Source organism: Atractosteus spatula, chromosome 3 (assembly GCF_055471065.1).
Source record: "Atractosteus spatula isolate fAtrSpa1 chromosome 3, fAtrSpa1.hap1, whole genome shotgun sequence".
Taxonomy (NCBI): domain Eukaryota; kingdom Metazoa; phylum Chordata; class Actinopteri; order Semionotiformes; family Lepisosteidae; genus Atractosteus; species Atractosteus spatula.
The window spans coordinates 70,201,328-70,226,385 of record NC_142708.1 but is presented as its reverse complement, the minus strand read 5'-3'; the positions used below and the strand labels follow the sequence as shown (position 1 = coordinate 70,226,385).

The window sequence follows — 25,058 nt, the reverse complement described above, 5'->3', positions numbered from 1 at the left end:
CTAATGCATTACAGAACCAAAAGATGCAGCACAGAATATAACTAGAGCAGGATCTCAGAGTTCTGCAAACACAGGGGCATCCGAGGCAAGAAGCAAATGCACAAGCCGACTGTGCATCCGCTGACTGCACGCTGTCGATTGCACCCACTGTGACTGCATGCGCAACCTAATCTAGCACACACGGACACTGACCGGCAGCGCGCACACACACAGCTGACGGAAGGAAACAATCTCGGTGCCTCTAGGACCCAACCGCAGCCCATGTGATTCACCCAAACACCCCCCCCCCCCTTTCCTCTGCAGTGTTTTTGCCCCGCTAGTCCCAATTCAATGCGGGGAAGACCGCGCCGCCTGTGAGCTCCAAGGACTCTCGGTGTCCCGCATGCCGCACCGCGACAGATGAAGGCCGGCACCGAACGTGCCCCGTGCCAGTGAGGCGTTAGGAGCAGCGGCCGACAGCACAGAACGGCGCTATGCTATCGCGCCCATCTACCGCAGCCCCAGGGATGGCGACCGCAGTAATGTAACATCGCATCGGCGCTGTACGCCGGGTACGAGTATTAGGAAGAGACAGTCGGGGCTGGGCGGAGGAGGGGTATCACAGAAGGTGGGAGGAGAAAGAGATGTGCGTGCCTGCTTCTACACGACCGCCGACTTCTGTTCGGCTTTTTAATGTTTTGTCTTCTCGAAGGTAAACTCTCTCTCTCTCTCTCCTGTAAGCCATCCACAGTTGCGCAGCGCGCCCAGTGGGTGCAGAGGAAATGTCCGGTCTGCAAGAGACTGTCGTCTGAGGAGACGCGCACACATAAAGAGGAATGGGCTATACGGTAAGCCGACTGTTCTCTCATCAGCGTCTGGTTTCGCTGCAAAACGTTTGCATTCTGTTACCAACCCTATTGCGGTCTTAGCTCTCAATACAAAAAAATCCAGTTTTTCAAATACAGTCAGTTCACTTGCCTTGTTGCCCATTAAAAGACGCAGACACGTACTGTACTGTGCAGTTCGCATCATGTGAACTCTTCGACCGTTTCCGTCGGTACTCTTCATTTCATCAGACCGTTGCCGTATTGTAAGGTACTGCAAGACGCGACAATTTCGACGATCTGTTTTTTTTTTTTATCGCAGACGCCGCTTTTGGAGTAATTAAAGCAAACTCTCCTGTTTACGGTCCTCGGTTTTTCTCCGCGTCGCCGCGTTCAGTGTCCCCGCCAATTAATAGTTCACATGGGCTGCAGCAGGACTGTTCCCTCGACAACGCGTGTTTCCAGCCAGCAAAACAGGCAAGCAGAGGAAAAACTGCTCTTTTAAAAGCAAGGAAAAAAAGAGGAAACTACAAGCTGTAGCCTAGATCGTGCTAAAGGTTATTCTTTAGTTCACTTCCATGTTCATCTAAATCAGAAATGGAAAAACTTCATTGCGAACCACCCCAAAAAACGGAGCTGTAACTGAACAGCTGTGCTCCCGTGGTGAAGTCTGCTGCATGAGCCAGTTCAAGGTGCAGGGAAGTTTGCGAAGAAAGGACTAACATTGGACCTAACAGGTCCCCTCTGGTCTGGAGACCAGAATTAGACGAATGAAGGTTGTGAGGTGGGGAGTAGGGCGATAATAGTTCAGACAGGTACTGAGGTGCCAAGCCATGCAGAGCCTTATAGGTGAGCATGAGGATTTTAAAGTCTACACGGAATTTGACCGGAAGCCAGTGCAAGGACTCCAGGATAGGAGTAATGTGATCATTTGCACTAGACCTGGTCAGGATTCTTGGTTGCTGAATTTTGGACATACTGCAGTTTGTTCAAAGTAGATTTAGATACCCCAGTGAGTAGAGCATTACAGTAGTCCAGTGGTTCTCAAACTTTTTGGACCAAGTACCACCCCTAATCCAACCAAAGCATCCAAGTACCACCTACAAGTCATGATCTCATAGGAACCCCAGAAATTCTCAATGAACAACATGAGTGCGCGTGCACACACACTCACACATACATATAATAAATATTATAATAATAAACTTTATTTGATATAGCGCCTTTAAAGGTGGCTTCTCAAAGTGTTTTACAGAAAAAAAAAACATTAACAACAACTAATAAAAAAGCACCATTTCAGTGAGAGGGGTGAGCCTGTTTAGTCGAGCAAAGCAGATGTGAATTAATTTTTCGAGCCTTGATACAATTCACAACAGAGTCTAACAGATTTTAAATCGTCAGGCATTTTCTTGACGGCAAAGGTCTCGCGGTGGATGTTGTAATGCGTACATTAATTTCTGGAGCAACCTCTCTAATTCGTGCACCTACACCGCTGTGTCGGCTTGTCATTGCTCTAGCACCGTCTGTACAAACTCAGACCCATTTTATCCAGTCGAGGCCATTCTCTTCGATAAATTCATTCAGAAGCTGAAATATGTGCTCTCCTGTAGTTCCTGTTGGTAGCGGTTTACAGAACAGAAAGTCCTCATGGGACATGCCCTCAAACTCGTATCTAACGTAAACGAGCAAATTGGCCAAATCGACTACAGACTCATCTAATTGCAGTGAAAAACATCTGCTCATCTTAACGCGCTCTGTCAGCGTACTTTTGATATAATCCTTCATTTCAATAATTCTCTGAGTGACTGTGTCTTTCAGGGGGAGGGGGGCAGCAGGTCGAGCTGTTTAGCAGCTTTTTCTCTACACATAATACGTGTCAGCTCTTTTGCCAACGGTAAATTAGGTTCTTCAAAAATAGTGTAGCTTACCTGCTTTAGCAATCCGCAAGCTTGCATTTTTCCGCGTTTCCGTTTTTATTTCCGTATTTATTGAAAGTTTTTATTTCATGCGCATGGGAGCGAAACAGAGACGCTCGGTGTATTTTTCTCAAATTAGAACAGTTCTTAAATATTTTTCTGTTATCACGCTTTCGTGAGCTCACAAGATTACCAGCGTTCGTAGCACGTATTTCTATGCATTCCTGTGTTTAGAACGTTGGCATTGTTCCAAAATCACGCACATTCTCCTTCCTCCCTATTTGCTGGAGATACAGTAGCTTTTCTTAAATACAATTGGTCACTTGCGTCCCTAGCACGCATTCCTATAGAGTGGTATAGAATTAGAGTATCTCTTGTGTCCACTGAAGTATTAGCGCGCACTGTATCTTAGTACGTAGGCTGCGTATTCGACACGTATTAAAATACAAAATATGAAAACCCGTCCCGATTTTTCAGCGCACACGACACAGTTCCAGGGTCATTTGGCGTATCACTTGGCGGCACTCCACGTACCACTGCCTGTACGCGTACCACAGTTTGAGAACCACTGCAGTAGTCAATTCGAGAGAAAACAAATGTGTGGATCAGCTTTTCAGCCACAGTTAGTGATAGCATAGGGTGTAGTCTAGCGATATTTCTGAGGTGAAAAAAAGATGTTTTGACAATATGCTGCACATGTGGGTCGAATGTTAAGCCAGAATCGAATATAACCGCAAGGTTTTTCAATTTAGATTGAAGCTCAAGTACAGAACCATCCACAGACAGGGTTACAGGACTGGCTTTACGAAGTTGATGGGGGTGCCAATAAGCATGACTTCAGTCTTGTCGCAGTTAAGATGAAGGAAATTTTGAGTTTTTATGTCAGAGATGCAATTAGATAAAATAGAGAGAGCCACATCAGTGTCAGGTTTGGTATGGATGTATATTTGAGTATCGCCAGCATAGAAATAAAAACTGTGGCCATGTGATGACCAAGTGGAAACATGTAAATGTTGAAGAGCAATGTAGGAGAAGTCTCTCTTTGGTACATTAAACGGAGCTCCTGACTTGCTCATTAAAGTTCCCATGGCACTCAGTGTAAGAGTGGTGGCTTTCTGGCTGAATTCCACTCTGGGCCTGAATAATCTAGTCACCCTAAATCGTCCCCTTTAATTCATGGTGGATGATGTGCACCCCTTCCAATATATTAAGTGTTTTAGATCCTCGGAGAGGAAATGCACTGTATGAAAATTGCTAGAAATTTCAGGTGTCCCTCACCGATGCTTGGGGATTACATTCCTAAAGAGGTGGTAAATCCCCGAGTCTGTGGGAAACAGGGGGTCAGGTTACCACAGTGGCATGTGTCAAAATCAGCAATGGCTAACACATTGTGTAGATTCTCCCCTAAAATTCACCAATTCCGAAACAGGAATTTAAAATTCATCATATGAAAGTAATGAAATAAAACAGTAAAATGGAGCGTTGTTTACCCTGAATCCCGAGACCTGTACATGACCAAAGACCCAGACTCAGGAGAGCACTGGAGTCACGTGTCGCAGGCTGGTGTGAAAGGTGTGAAACTGCAGGTGCACCAGGGAGATGCACCAGACGAGACAACAACACCACATCCTGAGCTGGCGGCACTTTCTGAAGCTTTCCGGGAGCATAACCGTGAGTGAGCTGGGGCTTCCCGCGCTTGGGAAGAGTAGCACTCGATATCGAAACCGGGTGGGAGAGCCCCGTGGTGGGGCAGGGACGCCTGTAGCACCTCGTCCCTGGATGATGAACACAGGTCATCCACATCATCAAGCCGTCCTATGTGCCCTAGTCCTATGTGCCCTTTTACGAGTGTCAGATGGCAAGCCTGCAAGATAAATTTGCGTGCATCAACTTAACCGCCCAGTGCTTCTGTCCTTCAATATGGAAACGTCACATTCGTAGGGGTACAATTAGGGATTCCAGTGGAATTCCCACAAAAATCTATGGAACTGCTACCATCACCATTCCAGGATTGTGGAGTAATATAATATAATAATAAACTTTATTTTATATAGCGCCTTTAAAGGTGGCTTCTCAAAGCGCTTTACAGGATGACAATAACAATAAAATAAGAAGAATACAACAATAAATAAGAAGAATACACAAGATAAGACACAATTACAATTACAATTACAACAATACAACAATAACAGTAGAGGAGACCGTGGAAGGTCGTACTAAGAAGAGCAGAGGGGTGAAGAATGGAACCAGTTCAGTAAAGGCTTTTCTGAAGAAGGGGGTTTTGAGTCTGGATTTGAAGGAGTTTAGAGAAGGTGACTCACTGATATCCTTGGGCAAAGAATTCCAGAGCTTGGGGGCATAACAGGAGAAGGCCCTTAGAGTACACCACTATTAAGCCACAAAACACTTCTATGTCCTCAAAGACCCCATTGGCTTTGCCGTGCAATGTCAGTCGGGTCAGATCAATCCCCCTGTAAAAGCCGGCAACTGCTCCGTTTTCCTCCTTTTGTTTGCTCTGTGTTGCTTGACGGAACGATGTCATTCAAACCTGCAGCTCCGTTTGAGGGGAATTGCTAAATCGGGTCCCGTCTCACAGGTGTCGACATGAGTCCTCCGCTCGCCGTACTCAACCTGGGCCAGAGGAAGACGAAGTGCAGAACGTGGGGGAAGAAGAACGACAGGCCTGTAAGCTGGTTCATTCACATGCAGTGCACAGACGTCTCAATTAACATGCAGTGTGCAGCCTTTGAGTTAACAAGAGTCCCCTTATAGGAAAGTGCAGAAGCAGCTACTGCTCCTCTGCTGTTTGGGATAAAAGATACGAGGTGCGTGCAAGGATACTGGCTCTAACTGTCCTGATTTAGTCTCCAGTTTGTAGTAAGACAGTCTGAGCACGCACCTTTGCGTCAGGTTAGAGGAAATGCCTTGGCGGACCATCTCATGCAGAGATATTGCTTGGGAGGCACTCGGCGTCATTTTGACTTTTTCCCGTGCTGCATGTTTATCATGCTAACTGACTTCGAAAAGGATCATGTACTCGTTTGTGGTGTCTGTAGGCTGTAGTGATGCTCCAAACAAAATAAAACCATGGCTGGTTTCAAAGGTGTCCTTGGTGATTAGGGTTATTGACGGGAACATGAAGATGTTACCTTGCACACGATGGATCACAATGAACCTGTGACGCTGAAAGTCAAGGCAGTGTTTGTTCTGCTGCTGGTCTCGCAATAAGCAAAATAAATGCGGTGTCTCAGATTTCAGTTCATGATGGAGGAGTAACGTGAATGCTCCCCTTCAGGCCAGACCGCAGGCAGATGTCTTCCATATTGTTTTCCCTTCTGCCACTCTCCATCGCTGCTCCCCCGGTAGTCTAAAGCACACAATTATCAGGTTTGCTTTAACTGGCTATAAATAACAGTGCTCTCCTTTCCCTGCTTCTCTCCACCCTCCCTGTCCCTGTTCTATTGCTGATTCTCCCTCCTCTGCTCCACTGTCTCTTTCTATTGCTTTTCTGTCTCTCTTCCTTTGTCTTTCACTTTTTAAAAACAAATTTGCCCTAATTGTTCTCTTAGCCCAGTGCCTAAAAAAAGCTAGTCAGCTGATCAACAGACCCCGAGAGAGACGTATTTTTACATGCAGGTGTGAGGCGAGTCATGCTAGTCTGAGCTCTGCTCTGTGCAGCAGCAGTGCTCAGGGGCCTGTGACGAAAGCTCCCCGCCTTATCTCTGAAACGCAGATGCAAGACCACTGGGGTGTCCCGTCCTCGCCCTGGAGGGCCAGCGTGACTAGAGGGTTTCATTCAGAAATACCAGGCAGGCATACCAGGAGCTGCTGAAGAGACCTAGAGTACCTGCAGACACACTGGCTGTTAAAACAGCAACCTGCTGCATTAAGATGCTATTGAAACCAGTGACCCTGGGCCTCCACCTTTTCAATTTTCCCCCTACAGCAATGACATTTAATTTCATGCGGCTGGCAGTGCTTCTTGTCCTGCCATGTAAAAAACGCTCATGGACAATCATGAGCTTGGAGTGCACAATTGCGCGACTGGAAAGTTTTTCCCCCAAATTCCCCAGCAGAATAGACCAACTTGATCCAGAGCAATTCTATACATGGAAAACATTGTGATTGCCATCAGGTCTCCTTGGAGCTGTCTGGACCTGCATCTGACTGCTTTGCTCTGGAGCACGGAGTGGGAACATGACAGGACAGAACAGGTGCTCTATTTCTCGCCTTCTGTAAGTGAAGGCGGGCGGCAGCTGCTAAGATTATAAAGCCAACTGTGAATAATTAGTCCCTTCTGGCTCTGTCTGGCAGGCTTGTTCTGTGTATGAGGGTTTTGCATACATAAGGCATGCATGTGCGAGTCTATCAGAGCTATCGCCGCTCTTCCACTCTGCTGCAAGACCTTGCTTGCTTCATTGATCCTCAATAACAGTGGTGGCCTTGCTGCCAAATACTCTCAAACAATCAAGCACTAGCTAAGAAAATCCGAAATATGGGTCAGAACGATCTCAGATATGACAGACTATTTGTCAGACGAGCGTGTCTCAAGAGGCACTGAACTAGGGCATCAGTAGCTTCAGCTGTGAAATCAGAGAAGTGGGGCCTAAGTGTTACCCACAGAACACACCACATGGGCCACTGGGGAGACAGGAAAAGTAGCTTGTATAGAGACTAGAAGAGCAAGTGAGAATAGAGAAGAATCCACCCTGTCCTGCCATGTTGTTAGATAATGGTGCATTTGGAATATTTGGAATAACTATTGGAATGACTTATTGTCCAAAATAGTGCAAATGGCTCAGCACTGGCTATGTCCCACGAGGCTTGAGGATCATAAAATAGTAAGGCACCAGCAGTTTTACTAAGTGTGCTGTGTTAATGGGAAAGACGGCTGCTATAAGCGACTTCAGAAGATGTGAATGTTGGTGCATGTGCCCTCTGAAGGCAACAGCAGACAAGGCTAATGTTTACATTAGACAGCTTCAAGGCAACAAACAATACACTGAAATGAACAAACAACTTAGTCCAGAAGAAGCTACTGAACTCTCATCTATAGGTTCCCACAATTCACAGCTGTGAAAATATAGTGGCGTCATTGCTGGACACTGATAGAACTGTAACAGGATGTTTTTTTTGGTAGCACACTACAAAATTGCCCTTTTTTCCTAATCTTACCCCCACCTGTCAACACCAGGGTCCTCCAAATTGCAGTCCTGGAATACCCTTAGCCTTTTGACCCTCTTCCAAGTCAAGACAGATGTGGAATTCGGGAGATGAGTTCTGACTTGCAAAATGGCATGTGTGGGGGGTTGGATCTATTCCTGCATGTTTTCCGGTTTTACTCCAGCCTTAGTTTTTAGGGGGTTTTGACAAAATCTGAGAACTTAAATTGACCCCTGGGGATAAATAAAGTATTTTAAAGAGAATTGAAGACACTGCCTGGTTTGAGAAAAGAAACACATTCATGCTTTCCCTCCCGTGCTCCTAGCCCAGGGCAACATTCCAAGAACTATTTCAGAATCAGGAATGGAGGGATTTCCCCTCTTCTACGAACTGCTCCGGCTTTTGTCATTACTGTTGTTGCTTTGGTTTGGTTTTGAAAACCCTTCCCTTTATTCTCAGCTCTGTTGTGGCTTATTCCCCTGCAGGTTTTTGTGGAATTCCCCGTAAATACCCAAATAGACAAATTTCAGCCTCTTTGAAGATGAACCTCTTCAGCAACAGACGGCTTTGTGCCTGAAACCAGTAAAATCAAAAGCAGAAGTCTTTGGGACACACATCCTCTTTTTTTTTAAACACGTTATTTCTATTTTATGCAGTGTTGTTTGTGAACAACCTCCTAGAGGTTGACTTGTCCACCATTAAGGCTGGCTGGAAATCAGTACTTCGGTTTCAAGATGCACTCCAGCCATTACCCTAATTCTTGACTCTGCATTTACGCCTACTGTACGTGGTAAAATGCTTAGGTTTGCATTCAGAGAACTGTTCAGCACTGTGAGCTTTAGTAAAGGTGGTACCTGAGGTAATACAACAGTTTAACCTTTTAACAGGAGAGATTAAAGCTCCCGCCTTTCCATTTGTGAAATACAGCTCATAATACTTTGGCTCACCTTTAAATGTGTGAAAGGTTTGGCTTTTGATTCAGTGATGTCATAATTCCATATACGCCTGCTGTCATTTCGCACTCTTTGGGCTCTGGCCCTACTGTCTCTTGTTGCTTCACTGTGAAGGAAGTCAAATTCTTATCTCACACTTCCACTCTCCAACGTACACAAATACTTGCTGGCTGCTCACACCCCTGCCTGCAGCTGTACCCTTGCACCTGCCTCCCAGGTTCATTCCTTATACGTGAGGGAGGTTCTTACTTTGACCTTTGGCCAGGACTACCTTTTCATATTCATCGCCACATTTTGCCATAATTCAAATTATACTGAGCTGCTGAAGGCCCTTCCTCCCATAGTCCAAAGACATACGGTTAGGTTAATTGGCTGCTGTAAAAAACTGGCCCTGGTGTGAGTGTGTGCGTGTTTGTGTCCATGTGTGTCCAGAGGTGGACTGGCATCCTTGTGCCCAATGCTTCCTGGAATAGGCTCTGGGCCACGGTGACCCTCAATTGGAGGTGGTGATGAGGAGATGCTGAAGACGTTCTCCTTGTTTAGCGAGAAACAAAGCCTTCTTCTTCTCTCTCTCACCCCCCCCCCCCCCCCCACACACACACACTCACTGCCTCTCTTTCCAGATCCCAGGGGCTGCTATGGACCGAGTGAGTGTGCTCTGGCGCCTCCGCCGGCGGGTGAAGCGGGGCTTTGTGTGCATGGCGCTCTTCTGCGTGGCGATGGGATTCCTGTATGCCTTCTGCGCTGAAAACAGCGTCACCGCCACCGACGCCATCTTCGGCACGAAGGCCCGCACGCGTGCCCAGCTCAGACACCACTGGCCAGGCGTGGAGCGGGTCCTAAGGGGGGCATCTGGCAATCCAGGGAGTTCCGTTAAGCAGGGAAGGTCACCTCCTTCCCTTCCTGCCTCCAACACCAGTGCCAAAGCGCCCCCTCACGCGGTCAAGGGAGATGGACACGGCTTTCTGTCTCGGGTGGTGACCCCCTTTCTGGGGCACCTGTTAGAAATTGTGAGAGGCACGGGACAGAAGAAAGAAGGGGCAGTGGGAGATTTTTTTCGGGGCCAGGCCAGCCTGGGCCAGGTGTGGAATGAGGAAATGTCCACCTCCATGCTGAGCAAGAGGCTGAAAAAGGTGGTGCAGAACTACCAGGTGAGCAAGGACAACACGGAGGTGGGGAAAGAGTGAGGAAGAAGTGGGAAGAAAGGAAAGAAACAGCAATTCAGATGTGTGTTTAACATCACGTTCTTCAACTGGACAGTGTGAGGAAGCAAAAACAAAAAAATAACGGTTAGATGTATTCTAGTGTAGGGTATGTGTAGAGTTTAAAACATGAGCAGTCATGTTAAAAAAAATCGACAGTGCACTAGTTGCATCTTACTTGGAATGTTGTGCTATAATTAACTGTTACCCCATAATCAGTGTGAAGGAGATCAACTGTTCCTTCCGGAAAAAAAAAAGGGATCTGAATCTTTTTAGAATGCAATTGATATGGCTGCACGAGACACTTCATTATGAATAATTTATTGCATTTTATATACAGTGATTTTTATCTAAAAGCGTTGACCACTTCAAGGGGAACTGCAGTCCCAATTTCTCCGACTGGTTATTACATCTTGTTAACAAAATAAATGAATTGACGGGATCACCAAATTGGACAAATTCCGAATGAAGCACAGAATTGTTAACTTTGTGGAAGTACTGCAAGTCGCCATATTGTCTCAAACCCCTGGTCTCACCACGGGCATGAGCGAGAGACTGTGCAAATTGAGATGTGGAGCGCCCCTTCCTGCTCGCTAGTCACTGCATAACATAATGCGATGTATGAGCAAATACATACAGGTTGTGCAGCAGACCTTTTACTGCAGAAATGCGCAGTGTGCAAATCTGCAATGCTATCTGAGCTATCTTAAGAGATGTATTGACAAGCCTGTTTGTTTACAGTGCAATCATTCTGAATCGCAGAATATGAATTCTGAATCGCAGAAAATTTTGTTATGTAAATCTGAGGTTTTGCGTGTTACTGTGCACATTTTACTTTCATTGTGGTTTGAAGTGCACTCATCAGTGCCGATTCTTTTTAACCCCGAACCCGGTTTGCTCAGCTGGGTTTCTGCAAGCCCTGAAAGCCATTGACCAAGCCGACTCAGGACTCTTAGCAGCAACACAGACCTGGAGGCACAAGCTGAAATTAAGTCACATTTGGCATTTTAGTTGTTTTCTTTGTTTGATTTAATGTAAAGTGCTTTGAGATGTTGGGATATAAAACTTTTTACCGTTGTAACTGTCAAGACTTGAATCAGTGGCCCTGCTCGTTACTAATGAGAACGCTTGCTCTGCTGTGCTCTGTGTTCTCCCCTGCCTCACCATCCACACCAGGCCATGAATAAGTATGGGGTGCACTTTGAGCGGCTGGCCAGTCGCAGGCGCCGGCGCCTCACCGGAGAGGAGCTGCTCTGCGAGCTGAAGGACAAGGTGGCAGTGACCTCACTGACCCCTGACCTCCCCCCCTTCTCAGAGCTCTCCTGGGGCTCCCAGCTTCCTCCCCACCTGGTAACAGCTCACCTGGGGCCCTACAAGAGCTGCGCTGTGGTGTCCTCCGCAGGATCGCTGAAGAACTCCGGACTGGGCAGAGAGATTGGTGAGCAGGGCGGAAGGGGGGAGGAGAGGGAGGGGAAAAGGACAGAGTGGAGGAGACGGGGGGGGGAGCGGGAGAAAACGAGAAAAGCTAAGAGGAGAACAGAAAAGGCATGTAAGACTGGACTACCCTGTAACACCACATATTCTAGTTCCCCCATTCTGAGGTGTCTGATCTCACTGCAGCATGCACCTCTTGCCCTTGTAAACAAAAAAAAGGGACATGTACAGTATATACTCTGACACGTGCTGACTGGCCATGTCACACCCTTTTTAATGATATCCTGCACAATTTCTCAAGCTCTGGGCTACTCATGTTTGTCACATACAGTACGTATACGGATGTACCTTCTTAGCTTCCTGCTTTGCTCCACCCTGTCAGGCAACACATACGTGAACCCAAAAGTACAAAAACGAGATGTCATGCAGAAATCACACAGATGAATTTTTAGAAAGGTCTATCTGTATCGGCCCGTAGGAAAAAAACGAAAAGTCTCCGTGCAGTTTAAACTGTACTTAAAGTAGAGTAGTCAACAATTTCATCCAGAACAGAAAGACCACAGTTTACAAATTAAACCATCTACCCTATCGGTACATACGTTAGAGGACCTTAAGATGCACTAAAAATGACAATGAACTGTAAATCACAACCATGCAGGCTTCAGTAAGTCACCTGTGAACAAAAACTTCTCTCAGGGTCCTGTAACAATTTTACATGGACTCTGGAGTGAGCTGTTCCCTCAGTTACAGACATCACATCTTCTCAGTGGGGTTGCTCCCTTGAGATTCCTGACTGTCTAGTGCACGTGTTTATACGCAGTCCAGTGTCCAGTGTTAACAAGCATGCTTGTGAGCAGAGTGATGGCAGACTAGCTATTAACAATGCTCACACACAGCTTTCAGAGTGCACACATTAGTGCTTAAATGATACAAGGAACTCATCCAGACAGTTCCTGGGTATGTCGTACTGGCATACTCCACAGCCCTTGAGGTACATGAGTGCTGTGGTTTTAAATACATTTCCATGTAGTCTGTACGTGGGCCCTGTGGTTCGTGTTTCATCGTGCATTCTGAAGAAAGCTGCTGGGTTGACTTAATCAGGGATTTTGAGACTTGCAGCAGGTCCGCTTGACCCCCCAGGTCAAGACTAAAAAGGTTCTGTTCCTCCAGCTTGTCAGTACACAACATTGCCTTAAGCCCCAGTAATAAGCCTCGAAGTAATATGTGTTCTATAACGTGGCCATCAAAGCTGTTCACAGTCTTCTACATGAGGTCTTACTGGTGTGTTACACAATTAATTAAAACATAGCGGCACTTGATTGAAACTCTACGCTTTTAACTGTATATTCGAGCATTTTCTTTGAATTGCTTCCCCATGTGGTCTTGAAGATGTAAATGATGGGTCACCATAATGAAATCATTTACATGTCGTTTGCATGCTATATGTCTTTTTCCTAAGTAGGTTCCTGTAGCTCAGTGCTTCCCATGTTGTATTAATACAGGATTTGTGTTTTTCCTACCGCCATGCAAATGGCAAAACTTGTTTACCAGGCATTTGTCCAGTCTTGAATTTACTCAAAACTTTTTATTTCATTTGTTGCTTCTACAGCAGTCCTCGTATTATGGTATTATCTGCAAACATAAATAAAGTGTCCCAGAATCTAGATCATTGGTCATTCTCTATGGCCATAGTGGCCATGACTTAGTTCTACACGTTCAGTTACTAAACACTAGTAGCGTCTATTAATAACATCTGCAGATATGAGAAGCTAACCTACAGTACAACCAATTAAGATGTGATCTGTGAACTGTCAGTTTGATCACGGTTCTCTAAGCAGCTAAAATAGTTTTGAGGTGTTCGTTTGATCTAGGCAGTACAGAAGCAGGTGTGCTTCTTCCTAAATTGCTCGCTTAAAAAAAAAAACTCCCCTTCAGCTCAGTTCTCTGACTTTCTTCTTGCTGCTTTGTTGTTGTTGTTGTTGTGTGATGAAGATAGCATCGCTGCTGGTCACAGACTGTGGTAAAAGCGCTGCAAAATTGCAGGAAACTATGACGTACTGTACACACTTCCTCTTCGAAAACTCAGTCTGCACAGATTTTGTTCTCATTTCGTCTTCAGCAGTCTTATTACAAAGTAGTTTCAATCCCAGAAGGCCATCAGGGCTGACCATTGTCAGTACCGAGACAGGAAACACCGGAAAACCAGGAATTCGAAAACATTCCTTCCACGTGTACAGAAATATGGAGAACCATCTTTGCCCTGCCCCATGTCAGACCCGTTCTGCAGATCACTCATGTTTAAAGTCTCATTGATACCCACCTTACAAAATACCATTACTTGCATAGCAGTTTTTTTATTTTTGTGTCTAGCACTGCTGTTTCTTTTTGGAAGGGTTTGTCGAGATGCTAGTGGTCCTGTTGCAAGAAGTGAGCTGTGCTGCTTGAGACAGAAAGGTCACAGGGCTTGTGGGGTCATTTCATCCCTGTCTAGAGTCAGACTGTATGATTCTGGGAGTCTGGACTTACCCTAACATTGAGCATTGTTGGTACACTACGGAGTGTCGGGTGTCTCTATTAAAACTGTCTGCTCCTTCTCCTTTCTCCAGATTCCCATGATGCTGTATTGCGGTTCAATGCTGCTCCAACAGGGGGGTACGAGAAAGATGTGGGCACCAAAACCACTGTGCGCCTTATCAACTCACAGGTAATAGGGCCTGTCTTTAGCCTGGGTGCATCGCCTTCCTGATCAGTGCATCAGTGAGCCAATGAGTCAACATATCAATCCACCAGTGTGCCAGTCAGAAAAGCGTCATTCGGTTGGTATGTTAGTAAACATTCCAGCTCAGGAGTCGTTATGGGAATGCTATATGAAAGATCAATCAGAGTATGAGTATAGGTGAAGCAGTGTTTGTGGATTTAACAATCCGTATGTATGTGTAATTATGTGCAATTTCTTTTGCTAAGGCTGCTGGTATCATAAGGTAGACTTCACTGTGTGTTCCTAGGTAATGGCTTCAGAGGACCACCACTTCCTGTCCAGCTCCCTCTACAGCGCAGGGACCCTGGTAGCCTGGGACCCTGCTCCCTTCTCCTCCAACCTCGCCGAGGTGAGACTGTGCCAGGCGAGCAGCAGGGCAGCCGTTTCTGCTTTGGCAGACTCCCTTGTCTGTTTTACCATCACTGTAATCGTCATGTTGTTATATTATTCATCCGAAGGAACTTACAGCAACACAATGTTACTGAGCAGGCAGAGCAACAACGTTCAAAATTCTCACTACTAATAAAAAGCACGGGGTGGGGAGGCAACAGCCACAATTGGCTAACAGCACACGTATACTCGACAAAAAGCAGCACAACTGCTTCTCAGCCAATGAAGGACATCTGAAACTGATTGATAGATCAGTTGCTGCACTACGGTCCTAGACTCTGTGGAGTTCAGTGTAGTACCTCTCCGAGTTTCTGCCCTTTGTTCTCTGTCCTGTTAACATACTGTGCTGTGTGAATCAACTCACCACCCTTCTCCCTCATATTTGGCATAATGTTCATAGCTGGTGGAACTCTGCTGTGTTTGTATGAACTAACTTCTCTTTCTCTCCTCTCCCTCCTGTGCTCCCTCTCTCCATCGCAGTGGTACAATAAGACCGATTACCCCATCTTTAAGCAGTACCAGAAGTACCGCCTCCTGCACCCTCAGCAGCCCTTCTACATTCTGCACCCGAAGGTTGAGTGGCAGCTATGGGAGCGAATCCAGGAGAACATGGCCGAACCCATCCAGAAGAACCCGCCCTCTTCGGGGCTTCTGGGTAAGCCCACAACACAGAGACCCCGACCCCTCTGTCTGTCAAACTGCCACATGGTCTCTCAGGGCTCTGTCAATATTAACGGTCACCACCCACTGTCTCCCACTGTCTTTGTGCTGCCATTATTCTAGATGGAAAAACCCACTTGGTCAATATCTTTCTACAGACACCACCCTGTCTCCATAAAACACTGCTTTGGAATAGTCTGTGATGAGGTTAGTGTGTGCGTGTTGCAGTCACAACTATGTCAACCACAGACGTTGCACTGATGATGTATTACTGAATGGCCTTACGGCACAGTTTTAATGTCATTATTCATGTATGCACATTAAAGACAGTCCTGGTCTGGTCACATTTTGTCACAAATTGTAGGGCAAGTCTTGATAATGTCTTCCTGTGTGTCTGTTACAGGCACAGTCCTGATGATGTCAGTGTGTGAGGTGGTACACCTGTATGAGTTCCTGCCCTCCCGGAGGAAGACAGAGCTGTGCCACTATTACCAGCGCTTTTTTGACGCCGCCTGCACTCTGGGGGCCTACCACCCTCTGATGTACGAGAAGAACTTGGTGAAGAGGATGAACCGGGGCACAGACAAGGAGATCTATCAATATGGCCGGGTCACCTTACCGGGACTGGCCACCCTCAACTGCACGGCACCCAGAGTGCACTGACTGCTGGAGAAAGCATGCAGATTTGGTTCTACTGCTGTGGGCTGACCCCACAGTAGTGGGGAAAAGCTGACAGGCACACCCCCACCCAGTAATGTGGATAAGCGTTTGCTATCTTCACACTACAGTGCCACTCACTGAAGCACCGTGAGTGGAGCACACTCATCTTCAGCTCCAGCTGCTGGTTGCTTTAGCGATATTTGAGTATCCATGCCTGGGACACATTTGCTCACCGGAAGATCATGTCACAGTGGCAACAGAAATCTGTAGAACATTTATGGCATCATAGAATTGTCTTAGCTGTTATTTTCTAATATCCTCTAGCAAAGCAACCCATCCCATCCTGGAGATACCAAAATCAGCTTTTGACACCTGCCTTGTGGTCACTATCCTTCTGCTGTCCCTGTCCACACTGACTGGTACTCATGCACGCATATTAATGAAAGCACCAAGCGCTGACATCTGCTCTCAACGCAGTGTCCAGATGTAAAGAGCATAGCTCTCACTCTAGTCTCCAATACTGGGGGCTGCAGGCCAGTCCTGCAGTGACAGGCGGGTTGTCTGATCTGATCTGGCCAATACCAGAGTCCCAAGGCCCTCATCTCCTGCTGCTCTGCTGTGGCACGAGGTGGCGTCTTTAGCATCTACAGCCTGACCTCATACAATAAACATCTGTCTAACTCTTGTTCCCATTTGGAGTGTTCAGCCTTCCCTCGGTGTAAGATAATCACCAACTAAGAATGGCTGCAAGTGAGATGGAAGCCATTCAGCCCATTAACCCCAGCTCGCTCGATAGCTTATTTCTATGAGCTGGATCTGATCCAACGATCCTAAATGCACTTCCTTGTGGCTTCTAATTGTACTGTCATGTGTTACTAGTTGTGCCGTTCAGAAAAAAAAGAAAAATAATCCATTGGGCTTTGTTTGACAATAGCTTTCTGGATTTTTAAACAACTGTGGCAAAGCCCCTCAGAATCTCAAATCCTCAAGACTGCCAGGAGTCAATACCTTCAAATTATTTGGGTATGGCCTGTCCGGTTATTCATCTTTCTATGGAAGTAATGGCCTTTCTGGAACGAAACTGCCATTAGGATTCAATTCTTCAGGAGCACAGAATGGAATAAAAGCCAAAAGAACGTGTAGCTCTCCAGAACATGAACTGAAGATGGGATCCTTTAGGAGAGGTGTGTGGCAGAGTTCCAGTTTCTAATTTCTGGTACTATATATTCACTCGACTGGTTGATAGCACGAAGACCAGAGGTTGTATTTTTCACCGTTGCTACTTGTCACCACAGTTTTGGGTTGTCTTGTCAGCATGTGAAGTATTAAAATATGTAGGAGGTGGAGGAAGAGATAGTATTGTTCCAGTGACATCTCTCCCCTTGCCCTATCAAGAGCGTCACAGGTCTCCACAGCACATGTCCAGTTTTTAGCGAAGAAGATGTCCCTCAGGTCCCCCGTATGTGCAGTTATCACTGGAGGTGGCTGTCATGAATTGAATACAAGGAGTGTTGAATTTGTGAGGAGAAAATATTTGTATCAAAAGCCCTGACAGTGTTGTCGGGCTGTGTCAATCCCTCCTTCTGCACGGCTGCTTGCTGCAATTAGGCACCAACGCAGACGAGGCATTGTGGAAGCCAGACACTTATTAGATGTTCCTGTTTTGACTAGTTTAGTAAGCATAAGGACAAAAGAAAGGTTATAAGAGACCATTCTAGTACTAGTACTTGCTAGTCACACTGCGCAGAATGAACTGCCTGCAAGCAACACCAAATTTCCAACAGCCTCTACTATACATTTATAGTCTCTCTAAAGACTAGCCTGATGAGTCCTACTTGTTGTGTTACACTGGGCTATGTTTTCTACTGGTAGAGTCTGTAACATTTAATTTGCCTCGATAGCGCCTGTACAGTGTGTACAGGCTTCTTATTATTTGAAGGCGATCAAAAGGCCTCAATGAAAAGTCTGCAAAGGAACAGGTTAAGGTTTATTCCATGCTGAAAGGAAAATAAAAAAGGAACAACATTTCAACTGTGGAGCCTTCTTTAGGCGTGAAGAATTCTCCACAGCCCAAATGCTGCGTCTCTTTTCTTTGTGTGAAGAGAAACGTGGTCACTTTTCTTTATGAAGGAGTGATCAAGGTGTGGAGAAGGCTCTACAGCCGAAACGTTGTGTTCCTTTTCCTCTCTTTTCAGCATAGAATCAACCTTCACCTGTTCCTTTGTAGCCCACGCCTGCTGACGCAGATACCTGCTTGAACTTCTACAATGAAAAGTCTGCTAACCTTTTCTTTTTCTTTGCCAATGACAACTGTAGATTATAAAACAATTACTGCCACACAATTGCTAGTTAGGCAACTTAAAACCCCTCTACTTGCTGGAGTTGAGTTTATGGTCTGTTTGTGGAATCAGTGTTTTCTGATCTTAGAGCTCCCCCATGTGGACAGCATTGGTGGTAGGACGGTGTGCAGGCAAGATCATTTATTTTTTGGCACAATTGACTAGATGTAAAAGAGATCTGGTCCGATGAATGTTTATCCACTAAAGAAGAGAAAATATTTTTTAAAGAATAACTTATTTTTGTTTTTGCTATTATTGCTGCTACACTACTATTATAGAGTAGAGGCTGTGCAAAGCATGAGCCACTATTCTCATGATTATATGGGGACAAAGCAGCTCCTATAACCCCAAAAACATTTATTTCACAGGTTGTGCGAGTGAGAGACTCAGACTTTGTTCTCTTCAAAGTCTGTGAAATAATGAAATATCAGTTGACCGTTATCGGACACATACACTCTATATGTTTTACATTTCATCATCACTGTCGTAGTTATGTACCATTTCTGTGATAGTTTTGCCTTGGGAAAAAAGAACAGAAAACAGGTCTGGTAGTTTTCCTACAACAGGAGGTAGTGAATTACCAGCTCTGCTACTTGCCCTTGCCTTTGGTACCAGCACCATCTTAATTATAAAACGGAATTAACTAAGAGCTCCTTAATCTAGTTTCAGAGCTGGATGTACCGAGATCCGGCAGCTAAAGAACAGATTTATAGGGATGGCTTTTGGTTGCCCTCAGTGACCTTGACAGCTCTGGCGTTTTCCTTGGTATCCACCAGGGGAAAAAAAAACAATGCTGAAAAGATTGACCGATTTCTGTCTGATGAGTGGCCACCACAGTTGCAGGTTCTCCAGGTGAGCTCAGAAATGATGTTGCCAGACCCGTTATTTGCTAGAATCAAGGCTATTCCATACATGTCAGCCAGCTTCCTGTGAACCTGCTTGCTACTATAGCTTTGCACCACTGTGGTGGGGAGATACACTAACTAGTCCAGCCACCTCACAGCTCCAGGATCCATAGCTAGTTTGCCAGCTTAGGCGCCTTTCCATGTGGAGTTTGTCTGATCTCTCTGTGTTTGCATGGGTTTTCTCTAGGTCATCCAGTTTCCTCACACTCCCAAATACTGAGTAAGAAGCTAAAGAACTAAACATTTCTGGTGTGCCCTAAATCAGGCAAGGGTATATAGGAGTCCATGTAAACATACTTAGGTGCCAAAACCTATTTATTGCCAGTACAGGGTTAAAGGTTTTAAGAATATTATGCTGGATAGTTTTTAGGGAAGTTAGGTACTAACCTTCTGAATGTTTATGGTAAATCACGGCACTATCCCAGTCTGATGCAGGGCTACACTGTGAAGGTATGGTAAATGAGAATACAAAGGAATGTATGACTGGAGCAAAAGTGTCTAATTACTGGGCTAATTTGCCACCATGGTTCCCAGATTCCTGCCTGGACCCTTTCCCCTCAAATTTGTCCCAATTCTGTGTACGTTTTGTCTGTCTGAAATACTGTAAACATCTATATAACTGTACTGGAGTAAAGCAAGAGGAGCCGAGTCAGTGATGTGTTTGGACAGTCTTTATGCTGCGTCACGGTGCAGAGCCAGAGATCCATGAAAACTCTTGACTCTGTTTCTCTATCTCCTTGTAGTCACCAATGTGTGTGGGTCTTTACTCGGCAAAGTGTGTGGACAGTCCTTCTTCAGCGTTTCTGTGCAGAGTTTGTGGAAAGCCTCTGCTCGCCGTCACTGAGCCATGATCCCATAATGGGATGTCTAGAGACAGTGTGACTTTGAGACAGCTGGAGAAATAGTTAAAGATGGAGGTAAGAGAGGTAGAGAGCTGAGATGGGTATTCCCCTCTGCTTTCAGACAGGTCTAGATCGGGACATGATAAGAATGACAACACAGACGTGGCAATCTGAGTGAGGTCTGGGGGAGGAGGGGAAAGGGATGATAAAAAAAAAAATGATGAAAGGGAAACAAAATGGTCTTACTTCCTGAAGTTGAGAAAGTGCGGTACAACAGCATTTACAAGATATGTAAACCAGGGATTTCTGAAGACCTGCTAGATGTTTTGTTTTGGCCACTTGGCGGGTGATTTGCTCAAGAAAAGAAGAGGTTCAGACAACATTTAGAGCAAAAACCCAAACACAGCCTTGGGTGACAGCTCAAGAAAACTCGCTCATTTCCACTCTCATACTCCAGGGGGTCTCAAGCCCCAAATGCTGCCCTTCACACATTATTCTCCAATTGGTTATTATGGATCACTCAACTCTCAACGAATTACCTATTAAACTAGAATTAGAGCGTTTTCAATTAAATAACCGAGAACGTTCATTAGTATGAAAGAAATCTCTGCTGGATCGAAGTCAGTCTCTTATCTTGCACACAAAGGACTTCCAGCTTTCTGAGGTCTTGATTCTAACAATTTACCTAGTTCACTTAAAATCCAGTTAAGATTTAAATCTTTATTAAAATCTCTTTGAAGCTTTGGAGAAGGAGTACCTCTGCCTAATTCCACCTTGCGTGAATCGGTTTAGCCCTTCCCATGGTGTGGAGAATTCAAGGAAATTCAGGAATTTAAGGGAATGCAAAAAACGTCTCTTTTGGCCCCAGTTTTACACTTCTCAAGTCTTCACCGACTCATGGTTTTAAAGAGTCCTATAAACCAAGAAGACTCTGCGGGCTGGACTATTACACATTTGAGCTGTGGCTTCCCGTAACAAGAGCCAGCTTGGGGCCCCATTTTAAACCAGGGCAACCCCATGGCGGTGGTGCACCTGCAATTGAAATGGGATTGATCAATGAACCGATTGACCAACAACGCGGGGGGGGGGGGGGGGGAGTTCAGACAGATGTCGCGGTTTCTGCTGCCCCATTTCCTTTTCGATAAACTGCTGCCGCTTTCCATACTGCCACAGTCAAAAAAAAAAAAGATTTCAGTTCCTCCTTTTTTCAGCCGATGAGCACCACAACGCTTCTCCTTTATTGCAACAGCTAAAAGCGAAGCCTTGCTTCGCCACAAACGGCCGCCTCTCACTTCCAGGGCTTCCATCTCCTTATAACATCCGCCCTCTTTTTAGATGCACGCGCATCTGAACGTGGGCATGCGTGAGGAAACTTTCACTGAGCAAAAAGCTCACTCATGATCACAATATTTAAAGAAACTGCGTTATTCCCGTCTAAAAAAAAAAATGCATGATAACCTTTTCATTCCTCTAAAATAAAAGATGCAAAGGGCAGCTGTTAAGCTGTCAACACACAGTTTGCTACTGTTTTTACAGCTGCACATCACCTCTGGACTACCATCTTGGATGACCATTTCTGAAGCTCTGGGCCTGGCTTTGTTGTTTTCTTGAGCAGGGCAGCTGGGGCTCTGGTCTGAGTGTGCTGTACAGAAGCTCCACATTAAAGCCACTGCATACAGTCTTCTCCAGCCCCCAGTGCTCACCACAGACAAACCATACGCTACACTTTACACACCTTCCTCCACATTCATGGTTTCGCACACTCACAGTGTCATGTGAGGCATTCTCAAACCTTTCAGGATATTCTCATAGGCCAGAAACTTCTAAGACCATCTCACATCTCAGAGACTTAATCCAAAATTTGAACCTGGAATCTCACTCCCTCCAAGTGCCAATTACTCAATCAGACCAGCTGTGCCTCATTCCATAGGTTCCCCTCCCCACTAATTAACAGGTGGGCATCTTGGTTCAGGGTCACACCACCAGGTCTGCATTTTACGTTGGAATGGTGGCTTTCTACACTTCTTATTCATTAAGAGGCATAAGAAGCAAAGTTCCAAAGCTTGTGTGGAAGAGCCCTTTTTGTTGGGTAGCATGACAAGGGGGTCTCCACATGAACTGTAACCTTGTCTTTCCATAACCAGTAACCATCTCAACCCAGATAGCAATAGAAATAAACTCTCGGTCAACCCTGGTTGGCCAGGTGTGCTCATTAACCACCTTCTTACTTACCAGCATCCTAACTCAGAACACACCCGAGGCTGCTATCATAACCTAATCCCACCATGCTCACTGCTTCATAACCTTGATGGCCCTGTGGGAAAAGTCAACCTTCACTGCTTCAGGAACCGCTTTTATAGGGAGCCGAAGTCACCAGGTGCAGCCAGTTCTGTGATTTTCTTGTGAGAATCTGTAGAATGTGGCTCTCCTGAATAAAATGATCCCGCCCCTTACTGACTCACCTGTGCTTCCAACCGCAGCTTCGCTACAGCCTGTTACAAAGCCCCTTGTTTTCATCAAATGGATGCAACATGACAGTAATTGTCTCATTAAAGCAGCTCTCATTCTATACATCATAGTATATACTGTACTGTACAGTATAAGGTATGCCTGGTATTTAATCCCCACTCACCACTGCCCTGGAGCTCTGGTGTTGAGCTACACTTGTCCGGTGGTGCTCTCCGCACCAAGAACTCCCACTTTAATGTACAAAGCCTTTGTCTGCTTTAGCCAGTACCTGTTCCGGTCCTGCCCGTTCCAGTCCTAGACTATTCCTTGAATTCCTGATCCTGCCACTCCTGTTTCTGAATCCGCACCGGGATATGAAACATATGAAAGATTTTTCCCAGCATACACATCTTTTATTTTTCCACGGACAGGTCAGGAATGTATCCTCCGTAAATAAGGAGGACTGGGTGTGTACAACTTCACATTGCAGAACCTATGACTGTGAAAGAATGAGGAACAGATATCTAAACAACATACTATTTGTATCCCTGATTGCAATAAAGTTATTTCTGTTAGCAGCATGCCTGAGAGGGCTTTATTTTTGTCCAAATATTAACACTTATAAGCAAAGCGTATAGACAGTAACCCCTAACAGTGTGTTTTCTACTGTTATTTTGATTCAGATTCTATAAATAATCTAGATGCTTTACTGCTTATAAAAAGGGTTTAAAAGGAAGAGATGGATGAACTGGCAAGGGAATACTGCATTTGCCATTGCAGTCTCATATCTTCACTGTCCTGGATTTTGTTACAGCTTGGGGTGTTTGCTATGCAGAGTCTGCATTGTTCTCCCTAGTTCCATGTTGGAATTTGTCTGGGATTCTTGTTTCTTTCTCCCACCTCTTAAAGACCAGCTGAATTGTCTCTTTCTGGGAGTTTTCAGGGGGATTTCATACTCTGGAGGTGATTTGCAGTACAACCATTACTGGCCACTGGACTGTAGGAAAACAGAGCCAAGCCATCATGATGGGACAGGTGGCCTCCTGTCACGTGTGGACGTTCTGATGTTCTGCATGATTTTGCAAGACAATACATTTCAGCAGCACTGCTGTAACTTTCACGCAGGGTTTGTAAATGTCGTTTGTGCTGCTGCTGGAAACAGGCTGTGGATAGTGAAATGAAACTGCCTGCAAATACATAGATCAACACTGCAGCTAAACAGGGGAAATGGCAGGAGGCCCCTTCTGGTTTTGCAATTGTCAGGAGGGATGAGCTGTCAAGCCCAACCTGTTGAAGGGACCACCTGGCTTTCAGGATCTTGTGGACAGGATTGTAACGGAAGCGTTCTTTCCGGACCCTATGCAGATGACACAATCCGGGGTAAGTATGGAAAACACGGGGAAAAAAGCATGCAGGAATGAAAACAGGGGGCGTGTCCACGGTGCGCTGGTGTTCGGGGGAGGTGTGGCCGAGGCAAACAATCCAGAGCTGAGTCCAAAAGGGGTATCCAAGACGGGGCAAGAGTCCAGAGCCAGGCGATCCATCCAAGACAGACGAGATTAAAACAAGAACTGGGTCGGGGTCGGGACCAGCACGGGAACGGGAACAGGAACAGGAACTAAAACCTTGACGGGATCAGGTGTTTCCAGGTCCCGGACTCGCCTGGTACGGGAACCAATGCAGATTCAAGGACTTGATTCAAGGACTGTAAAAACCTCACCTGACACTGGTGAAGATTGAAGAGTCCCTGAACCATGTTCACTCGCTATCTTTTCCATGGAGACTAAAGGGATGGAGTTCCTTTATCCTGCTGCCATGTAGTGCAACCTGGTGGTGTGTGAGCAAAGTTCTACTGTGATTTCATGTACAAAACAGCGACAAACCACACAAGTAGTCAAATAAGTTAGATTAGCATGCTTGTGGATGTACATCCTTGAGGTTATCTCTCACAGTGCTGATTGCAATGTAAATGTGTTGGTGTCATCATCTTTATGATGTTCTGAAACTCCACACCACAGCGAAAATATATATATATAAAAAAAAACTCTGCTGGGTACTGTAATCAATAATGCCTCAAAGCACTTGCAAAGAACAGCAACCTCCGGTTTTGCATCAGTGTGACAACAACATCCCATTTTACAGGAAAGCTCCTGTTGTAGTGGGGAGAAATAAGCTGACAAACGAGAAGGGCTAGCGGTCAGGAGGAAATAAAGGAGGAGTGGAAGAAGAAGGGTGAGGAGAAGAGACATTAGCAGAAGCAAAGGGGAGAAAGGGTAATGAGCAAACCCTGCCCCCATCAGAATCAATAGGAAAACACGAGCAAGTGGAAACTAACTGGAAATGCATTTAAAACAATGAAGAGCAGGCAATTCTTTACACTCAGCGGACGTTTTGATATACGGTCCTACACCTCCCCCTCTTCTAACTTTCCTGTCTCTCTGGAACAGTATGTACAAAATGAATTTACTCACAGGCTGTCTTGTCTGTACAAGAAAAAGTCAGTGAGGCAGCAATGTCAAAGACTGTTGTTTTTTCCCGGTAATAGCCGAAAATGTCTGGGAATTTGCTGCCGTTATAAATCTTGC

The 25,058-nt window shown here is 45.6% G+C and overlaps 1 protein-coding gene across 3 annotated transcripts; it reads left to right on the top strand.

The window, feature by feature from the left end:
- The first annotated feature begins 295 nt into the window (after positions 1–295).
- Positions 296–19,830, top strand: st6gal1 (ST6 beta-galactosamide alpha-2,6-sialyltranferase 1). Of its 3 annotated transcripts, none has more exons than XM_088910044.1 (9): positions 296–551; positions 721–827; positions 5,316–5,404; positions 9,459–9,986; positions 11,214–11,475; positions 14,078–14,175; positions 14,477–14,578; positions 15,100–15,274; positions 15,683–19,830. In XM_088910044.1, the coding sequence occupies exons 3-9, from the start codon at positions 5,324–5,326 to the stop codon at positions 15,940–15,942; spliced, it is 1,506 nt and encodes a 501-aa protein (XP_088766170.1). In that variant the 5' UTR covers positions 296–551; positions 721–827; positions 5,316–5,323; the 3' UTR covers positions 15,943–19,830. The 3 variants fall into 3 exon arrangements, with proteins under 3 accessions (XP_088766170.1, XP_088766171.1, XP_088766173.1); XM_088910045.1 differs by having other exon boundaries at positions 330–607; XM_088910047.1 differs by lacking the exon at positions 296–551 and having other exon boundaries at positions 686–827.
- The last annotated feature ends 5,228 nt before the right edge of the window (positions 19,831–25,058 follow it).

Coding starts and splice junctions, on each gene's coding strand:
- st6gal1 (XM_088910044.1), top strand. CDS start 5,324: ATGAGTCCTCCGCTCGCCGTACTCAACCTGGGCCAGAGGAAGACGAAG. Junction 14,579..15,099: donor TCTCCTCCAACCTCGCCGAG/GTGAGACTGTGC, acceptor TCTCCATCGCAG/TGGTACAATAAGACCGATTA. Junction 15,275..15,682: donor GCCCTCTTCGGGGCTTCTGG/GTAAGCCCACAA, acceptor TGTCTGTTACAG/GCACAGTCCTGATGATGTCA.